Genomic DNA, 9482 nt, shown 5'->3' on the forward strand with positions numbered 1-9482 from the left:
CTCTGAGATAATGTATGTCCTACAACAGGAATGATGATGTCAGTCAGGACTAAATCATGCTTTACAAAAAGTGAAAATCAGTATGAAACAGCAGAGCACAGGAGGTGCAGGTTGTTTGTAAAATACTAGTTTTAGTTTTTGAGGTAGATGCAAATCTACAACAGCCTGTATGGGATACTTGGGCTGTGCTTTATACAGCCATAAGAAGGAACAATGCAACATGACCTTCCTATCAAATGTCTACCTTGTTTTCAGCATCCATACATGGCCATTTCAGCCAGGAGATAACATTTTTGTTCGAATCATTCTTCTTTTTTTACATTTTCGAAATAAAGGCCTATGTTGAGTGTATCCACAAACACTAAATTCGCCTACTGTTGAAAGGAGGGCAGATCTGCTGCATGTTTTGGTTTTGCTAGCTTGAAGTGTTAGCTTGCTAAAAGGTTAGCTTAACAGGTTGGTTGGACATTTCACTGTAAAACCGACCCCATCATTAGACAAGAATGTCGACTCGTTTAGCTATGTAATAATGGTGCTAGTGTTGATTCGTTTGTGAGAACAAATCTGCAGTCTTTCACCGACACAGTTTGAGTTTGTCGTTTTATTTTTAAAGGCTAGAAATTAAACTTTAACTCTAAAAAATAGCAGAGAGAAGGTATCCACACATACACAAACACATACACACACAGTAGCTTTTTTTGCTAACCTGCTTTTCCAAAGGTCTGATTATTTTTAAATCTATATTGGGGCATAACCCACAGTTAATCTAGAGTTACCATCCACCACATGTGTCAGGGTGTCTTAGCAAGATAAAAGGTGCTGCAAGGATAACAACAGAGCTGCCAAACTCTAGCCAAGACTTTTTTATGCTTTCTAATTATATTAATCTTAGTAGTTAAACTGATTTGTTGAAATCTACTAGAGTAAAGAATGTGCCAACCAGCCCCTGTCTCCCCTACATTAACGTTAAGATAAGTTTTGAAAACATACTGCCTGTGGTTTCTGTTTTTGTTGTAATCAATTAATAATACTGTCCACCTGCGAGCTAAATTAAACTACTAGCCTAATTAGAATGCTATAGCTATTATCTAATATGCCTCTAGCTCATGGGCATAACACTGACAGAGGAGTATCTCCGACCTGCCCGTTGCTTTATCAGTCTCAGTGAGCTGTCAGCCGTGCGGACTGCTCAGGGCAGGCAGGCTACTCACCGTAATAGGGAGCTGGCGGTGCAGCTCCAGCGGCTGTCTCGCTCTGAACGGCGGCTGAGCTGCTCGGGGTGTACCGGTGGGGCACCATGGCGCGCGGTGCTGTTGGCGGACAAAGGAAAAGAGGAAAGAAGAGGCAGCTGACTGTGGAAGTCATGTACAGTGCTCCTCAGCTCCTCTCCTCCCTCCCTCCCTCCCTCTCCTCCTCTAGGCTCTCTGCTCAAACCTCCGATAAGCGCGCTTTCTCTGTGGAGACGACACGCCAAGCTGTAGGCGCTTAAAAATGGCATGTTGTTCAATTGATGCCTTAAACCGAGATATGCTTATATGTAAACTGACCAAAGTCCAGAAACCATTTTTGGCATGAAACAAGTAGCAAATTGGCATTTATAAAACCTAACCTGGTAATATTAGCTAGTTAATTACTAAAACATGATTAAAACTATCTACAAATCGACTAATCCATTAATCAGTGAACTGTTTCAGCACTATATTTTCAACAGCTGCTTTGGTGTAAAGTGTTTCAGATGGATGGATCCATTCATCATCAGGATACACCTACATTAAAGTCATAGACTGGTAGAGTGGAGTAGCACCCACCCGTCTGATTTTAATTAGTAGCCTGTAACATTAGGCTTCTCTGTGGCCTGTCTGCTGGCTCTCCCTGATCCCTGATCCCTGTCCCCTGCAGGCGGAGCAGCAGCTACACACTCAGTAGCCAGTGTTCATCCCTTTGCATTCTTCATTTCTTGTTTTACTCATCCAGTGTTGAGACAAGGTTAGAGGCCAGGCTGCATGGTGTATTGAACAGTAAATCTCACACTGTCTGGTCACGTAAAAGGTGATTTTCCAGGTATTTATGATTATAACTTGTTTTTTGAAAATAGAATTACAAATATGTCGTTGTACATACATTTGACATTTATTAATATTCCTAAATCGTATGACCGTTTGACATTTATAGTGAAAAAACTGACCCCTTGACCCCCCTAACCGTTGAGTGAAACACAGTGGAAATATCACTATAACGCAGGGAAACATGGTGACCGTCGGATCTTCAAAATGTCCACAAAAGTGAATTCAACTAAAAAGAGTTTCCATCTGCTCTTTGCAGTATATGCTATATTTAATCGGCTGTATCTGCTGCTCATATTTGAAACTCTGCACGTAACAGATATCAATATTTATATATCGTTTTCTCGGAGGGAAACTCTACAGGATTCCCAAACTGCCAGAGCGTCACGACGGGGACAGCTCAGTTTACACGGGATGAAAGAGGTGAACGTGACTGGCCAGGAACGTATCCACCCGTGCCCAAGTGCGCCACAGGTGCGCCAAGGGAGCCTGGCCACGAAATGACCAAAAGGTCGTTTGGCACGCTCCCGACGCACGCGGCGCGAACTGGCCGCGCGCGGGGCTCACGAAAATAGAGCCCTCATGTTGTCAATCAGCCTGTGAAGGAACGGATATAAAACCAAACGCTCTGCACGGAGAAAGTACTGACAGGTCAGGCAGGATTTCAGTATCTGAAACATGACGCATCATTAATAAAATGTTGAATAAAACACCACAAACTGAGTTGTAATCATGTTTTGAGTCAGTTTTGGCCATTGTTGCACTGATGCAACCAAAACACTACATACACATCTTAGGATCAACTCTGGTACCAGAACACTGACAACAGTTATCTGGCAACATATCACTCATTACACAATGTCCTAAAAACACTAACAATCAGTAGCATTACAATATGTATCACTATTGTCTTTGAAGCAGCTTTTATCTATTACCATTATGTATTTTGCATAAACCAAGATTCACATTCCAACAAAAAGAATGATACCTCTTGGCTGCATGGATTGTGCTACCTTACAGTATGTGTTACAGAAATGAATCAGAAATGCTGCAATATGCCTCACTAGGCTTTATTTCCTAAACTACAGTAATTCCAAAATAATAAAACACAGTGCAGTTTTGACAATAAATTGAACAGTTTTGGAAATAGTGTGTAAACGTGTAAAATTGACTGTAAATAGAGTGCGTTTTGGTGGTGGGTGAGTGTGAGTGGGATAACAATTGAATTGAAATTGAAAAGATGTTGAATGCATTTTGTGCAAAGCAATTAAAAAATGATCCACAGTTCAGTCCACATTGACTGCTGCTGTGCTGACTGTGTGAAGATTTTTGAAAAAGTGAATTTGTGAGAAATGCGCATAACCAATTAATTTAAAAAAAACAACAAAAAAAACCCCAAAACACTGTAGGCTAATGTTCTGAGAATACAACTTCAGTCAAAATCATCAAACGAGAGCCTGTGCTGTACTTTATTGATTCCCGAGGGGAAACTCTTTGTTACAGCAGCTCACTATCACATCAGTGCTCACAGGAAGAGAAGCACTAAGCAAAAACTATAATACACTATAATACAGCTAAGATAAATTAAGAACAAAGTGGATATAAGTATAAAAGCAAAAATAAGTGTAAGTCCCAAATGTATTTAGAGGTTGATAAGTATGTACGGTAAAATAATACAATGTCATAATATAAGTAACAAGTAATAGTGCAATAATAGGTACTGTCAAGTTAAGTGTAGCAGATTAATCAGATTATGAGATGGTGGATATCGCACAGCAGTAACAGAAGTATGAATAAATATCAATAAATAGGGAATTTTAAACTGAAAACAGAGAATATTGCACAATTATCTCAAGTATTGCAGAGATGTTAATGATCAATGTCCAGTTTAGTGACTTCGGATCATACAGACTGACACTTAGAGGGAGGAGTTAAAGAGTCTGATGGCCACAGGCAGGAATGACTTCCTGTGGCGCTCTGTGGTGCATTGTGGGGGGATGAGTCTTCCGCTGAAGGTGCTCCTTTGTTTGACCAGCACGTCATGGAGCGGGTGGGAGACACTGTCCAAGATGGCGTGTAGTTTGGCCAGCATCCTCCTCTCTGACACCACCGCCAGAGAGTCCAGCTCCACCCCCACAATGTCACCGGCCTTACAGATCAGTTTGTTGAGCCTGTTAGCGTCCGCTACCCTCAGCCTGCTGCCCCAGCATGCAACAGCATACAGGACAGCACTGGCCACCACAGACTCATAAAACATCCTCAGCATCGTCCGGCAGATGTTGAAGGACCTCAGCCTCCTCAGGAAATAGAGGTGGCTCTGGCCCTTCCTGTAAAGAGCTTGAGTGTTCTTAGCCCAGTCCAGTTTGTTGTCCATGTGTACTCCCAGGTACTTGTACTCCTCTACCATGTCCGCACTGACCCCCTGGATGGAAACCAGGGTCACTGGTGCCTTGGCCCTTCGTAGGTCTACAACCAGCTCCTTAGACTTTGTCGCATTGAGCTGCAGATGGTTCTGCTCACACCATGAGACAAAGTTCCCCACCACGGCCCTGTACTCCGTCTCATCACCACCGCTGATACATCCCACCACAGCAGAGTCATCAGAAAACTTCTGAAGGTGGCAGGACTCTGTGTGGTGGCTGAAGTCTGTGGTGTAGATGGTGAAGAGGAAGGGAGAGAGGACAGTCCCCTGGGGCGCACGCTTCTGATTTAATGCTGAACTGAGTGCCATAGATAGATTGAGTGAGTGAGTGAGTTACATTTATACATGGATGTATATGTAAGAGAAAAAGTGATATCATCCACTACATGTACCAAGTAAAGAGGGTAAAAGAAACTGGTGAGAAGTATAGAATGTTGTACAGGGTGAACTGTGTGCATACTGTGTGTGTGTGTGTGTGTGTGTGTGTGTGTATATATATATATATATATATATATATATATATAACTGATATATTATATAACTAATGTTTATTGTTTATTTTATATGAAATCCTGTTAAAGATCATTTATACACTAAGCAGAAAAAAACAGAGTGACAGACTGTGCAGTGAAATTAAGTTTAGTAAATATTCTGATGAGAGCCGCCACACTAACTGCAGCACATTTTCCCTGTTTTAGGATACTGTCATCACTGCCCAGCGCCTGGCATTAATATTAACATTAATATAACATCTTGTTTTGTTGCTCGTCACAGATGGCATTAATTCAGTTTGAGATGGATAAATGCTCAGACAGGTCAGCTCTTTAACTCTACTAATGGAAGATGGGCTTGGTTAGAAAACATCAGGCTAAGTCTGACCAAAGAGCAATGTTTTATCTAAAGGTTGTTATTTCAAAAGAAATTCCATAGGGTGGCAGTAGCAGTCCAGCTAAGAGACAGACTAACTCTTCTATGAAACTCTGAGCCCCCCCTCCTCTTCATATGTTCTCAGCAGGGATCACAGCATGGTTTACATACCTCATGATGCTATAGCTTTATACTTTATTAGACAGAGGCTACCTACTACAGAGGCATATTATTAATAACTTTAATAGTTTCCCATCTTTTTTGCATGGTGCCATTCATGAGCCAATTTACCAAATAAATCCCCTGCTCCTGTCCCAGGTGAACACTGGAGTTCTAACATTTAACATCAGGTCCATCAGATATACATTTTCATTGGCTGCTCCACTCCACAGCAATGTTTGTCAGAGCAGCCTTGTCCAAAATAGTTTGCCATTTCCCTCATTGGTGTAGCAACAAACCGCCATACAATTTAGTTTTTAAGTCAAACAAGGATGAAACTAAAGCCTAAAACGGGTCAGTTTTGTCCCATCCCATGTGTACAGTGGAACAATGTTTGTTGACCAAACTCAGTGAATCAACATTTCCTATTTATTTCACATTATGCTATTAGATTGACTCAGATTGATTGATTCATTTACAAACACATTTTAAAATCATGATACCCGCCCAGGAACCTTGGGTCCGCCAAGAATGAGGCCCACACGTTCAAAGGTCACTGCTGACATCCCCGCACCAGGATGACCGGCTCACTAATTTATCCTTGTCAGCTCATGAGCATTACTGTAATAGCAGCTAGTATTCTGAATGTTCATGTTTAATTGTTTTGCCCTTAAGTCAGCCTAGCAGGCAGTGCTTTCTCCTGCACTGTGCAACGCTCCCAACAAGCTCAAATAAATGGTTAGGTTGGCATAACAGGTTAGGGATGGTTATGGTTAAAGCTAGGGTAGGTCATGTATTTCAGAAGCATTTTTTGTTATATTTGTTGGAATTCTCTTTACATCCCGACAGCAATCAATAAATTAAATGTTCTGGGGGGAAAATTTTAAAAATCTGGTATCTGTGGCTGTCGCAGGCCTGTAATAAGCCCATCCAATCACTCCATTTGGCCCGAAAGAAACGATTGGCCGGTCTATCTGCCTGTCTACCTGCGCGCACTCTGCCCGTGCACTCATTGCGCATGTGTTTTGGGGAAATGGCTTTGGAGGGAGGACTGAGGGAGGGAGAGGGGTTTTTTGTTTGGATACTTTAAAGATATAGCCGTCTCTTGCTAGCTTCCCCAACGTTACCTGACCTGGCTTTAAGTAGAAGTTAGAGCATAACTGAGATATGAATGGTTGGAGTAAGGTCTGCCTGAGAAGATGACTTTCGTCCACAGGAAGTTGTTGGATCTGCAAGGTAGGTTTGCTGATGCTAAAGTTTTTGTACGTGGATGACAGAGCAACACTAGTGACACTACTGACGTTGACGATAATGTAATAATACACATATAAATATTTGGGGATGCAACTCAGTTGAACTCTACGCAATTTAACCCCTTGTTCATATTACATTTGCTTCTCAGCAAATCATATATTCATAACCATAACTTTATTCAATGAACATATTACACGCCATCTTGAACCATGTGTTGCCATTGAGAAAAACAAAGGGTTAGAGAACTGTATAAGCTAACAAAACAGGCAAAATGATTTCAAGTTAAAGCATTTCAGCTATTTTATCTAGGGGAAAAGCAATGCTTATTATCTGAACGTATGCACCTCAGAAATATTAGTGTCAGTGTGGTAAATTAACTAACCTTTCATATTTCATATTAAAGTCCAACTAGAAAATGAATGCAATAAGCCACAGGCGAGGGAGCACCTCGGATCTCATCTCCACATCATCCTGCGCTCACAGCTAGCATCCAATCACAGGAACACCTCATAACGACTACTAGTCAATCACAGCACAGTAGGGATGGACTTGACGCATAGTGTGTTTCATCCTCAACTCTCATTATGCCTTTATTTCAAAGTAACAGCGCACTGTTATTCAACATAACTTCATCCAGGATCAAGAAATCAATCCTCAATCTACATTCAAAGAACCACACAGAACACAATTATCCCCTTCAATTTAATAGAATCATTATTATAACAAATCTATGACACTTATTGTCTTCTCACTACATCTAAAACAGTGTATCCACAGAGAAGGGTTCAATCATTCATATGCAATAAAGTGGATAAAAATGTTTTTAATGATTAAAAAGAGTTTTTTTATTAAAAGCAACACTTAATAATATCTCATATCAGAGCAAGGTTGTTTTTCAACAACACATGCATGTTTCATAAGGTTTCAAAGTTGTGTCCTCATTTTTTGTCAACACCATCAGACATTCATTAAAATGTAATAAAATCAGGCAATATCAGGGGCAGCTGTCACTCTGAAGGACCCATTGCCATAGTCCACCTCTGCAGAGTGCACCAATGTCAGACAGGCTCTGGTAAGTTTCATAGTTTAGAATATTTTAAATTCTAATGTTAATATTTCCTGTGTCACAACTATATGTCAACACCCTCTTCCAGTTTCTGAGGAAATTATTTGAAATGTTTAGATCATTTTATTCTCCTGAAGTAGGTTCTATTAGCATCTAGCATCAACAGAAAAAACTAAATGGCCACTTCATGAACTTGATTTGTTTTGTGAAAGAAGTGCCTAATGTAATCTACACCGTCAGCTGTCAACACCTTTTCTGTCTGATGGTGGTGACGGGCCAATGACGCAGTTGACACTGAATGTGAAATCATCATACTTTTTGTGGTTTTAAAGTCATTTTTAATTATATTAAATATAGAAATATTGTTTAGTTTTTCTAATAATGTATAAATACTAAATAAGTAACATGACAGCATATAGACAGTATATTGCTTTTATGGATTGATAGTCATCAACTCTAGCAGAGTTAGGGTGCAGACCCATTGTTCTGAGATAAGATAAAACTCATATCTACATAATACAATTCGTTTGTATACTGATCGTATGTTTTCTGATAATTTTTTAATCATTTGTTCGGATGTTTAAAGGTACTATGTGGAGTTTTTTTTACATGTATTAATTAATTTCTGCGAAAATCCAAAGGACGTGACTCTTATGCGCTCTCCCGAGTGACTTACTTCTTTTCAGCTCCCCTACAGCGTGTGCAACACTAGCTAACGTTAGCTTAGAAATGGGGTCCGTTAACATCAAGAAATGACTGGCACCCACCCATGACAACAGATACAGATATGGGGCACTGAATGTGATGAATTTACTGTTCAGACCACAAATGAGACGAAGATTAGGTTGGAAAAATGATAAGACGCCGGAGCAGAGTGTTGGGACAGAGAGATAGCTTTACTTGTTGCTAAAGTAAAAGTAAAGTTCTGCTGCTGCCATTACCTATTTATCTCAGTTAGCCGTGCAGCTAGCTGTCCTATTAGCTGATTCTGCCAGGACTGGGAGCTCGGAGCACCGGGGAAGTGTTGGTGTTGTGTTCACCGCTAGCACAGGAGCTTTGGACCAACATGTCTCTCCTGTCCCCGCTTGAACCCGCTGTGTCTTTGTTGTTCCCGGAGTCAGGGTCCTGGTCAGAGCCACTTTAAATTATCTCGGGACTCTATTCCCTGTCGTCAAACTGGCCTCCATCGGTCTCAGGCTGTGTTCGGGTGTTCTCCTGGTCGGCCGTCTTCACTGTATTGGCTGATGTCCAGGATGCTCGCAACAGAATGCCGACTGCAGTTCACTTGACGGCCAACGGTGTCATAAATAACAAGGATTTTCTGAAAATTCCACATAGTACCTTTAAATGTGTATATTAAGATTCTGCTGAAGCTGAGATGAGATCCAATTTAAATTGATAGAGGTAACACCTAATTGTTAGATTTTTTCTGAGATGAGATAAAACATCTACAGATACAGTGGTGTGAAAAAGTGTTTGCCCCCTTCCTGATTTCTTTTTTTTTTTGCATGTTTGTCACACTTAAATGTTTCAGATCAAAGAAATTTAAATATTAGTCAAAGATAACACAAGTAAACACAAAATGTAGTTTTTAAATGAAGGTTGTTATTATTAAGGGAAAACAAAATCCAAACCTGCATGGCCCTGTTTG

General features: G+C 40.6%; 1 protein-coding gene across 2 annotated transcripts in view; it reads right to left on the reverse strand.

The window, feature by feature from the left end:
* slc44a5a (solute carrier family 44 member 5a) overlaps positions 1 to 1383 on the reverse strand; it is a 56537-nt gene extending 55154 nt beyond the window's left edge. For both annotated transcript variants that reach the window (XM_044220121.1, XM_044220120.1), the window contains exon 1: positions 1212 to 1383. In XM_044220121.1, coding sequence (XP_044076056.1) covers positions 1212 to 1365 — 154 coding nt within the window. In that variant the 5' untranslated portion in view covers positions 1366 to 1383. The remainder of the gene's footprint in view (positions 1 to 1211) is intronic.
* Between the last annotated feature and the right edge of the window lie 8099 nt (positions 1384 to 9482).

This window comes from Siniperca chuatsi, linkage group LG13 (genome assembly GCF_020085105.1).
Source record: "Siniperca chuatsi isolate FFG_IHB_CAS linkage group LG13, ASM2008510v1, whole genome shotgun sequence".
Lineage (NCBI taxonomy): Eukaryota > Metazoa > Chordata > Actinopteri > Centrarchiformes > Sinipercidae > Siniperca > Siniperca chuatsi.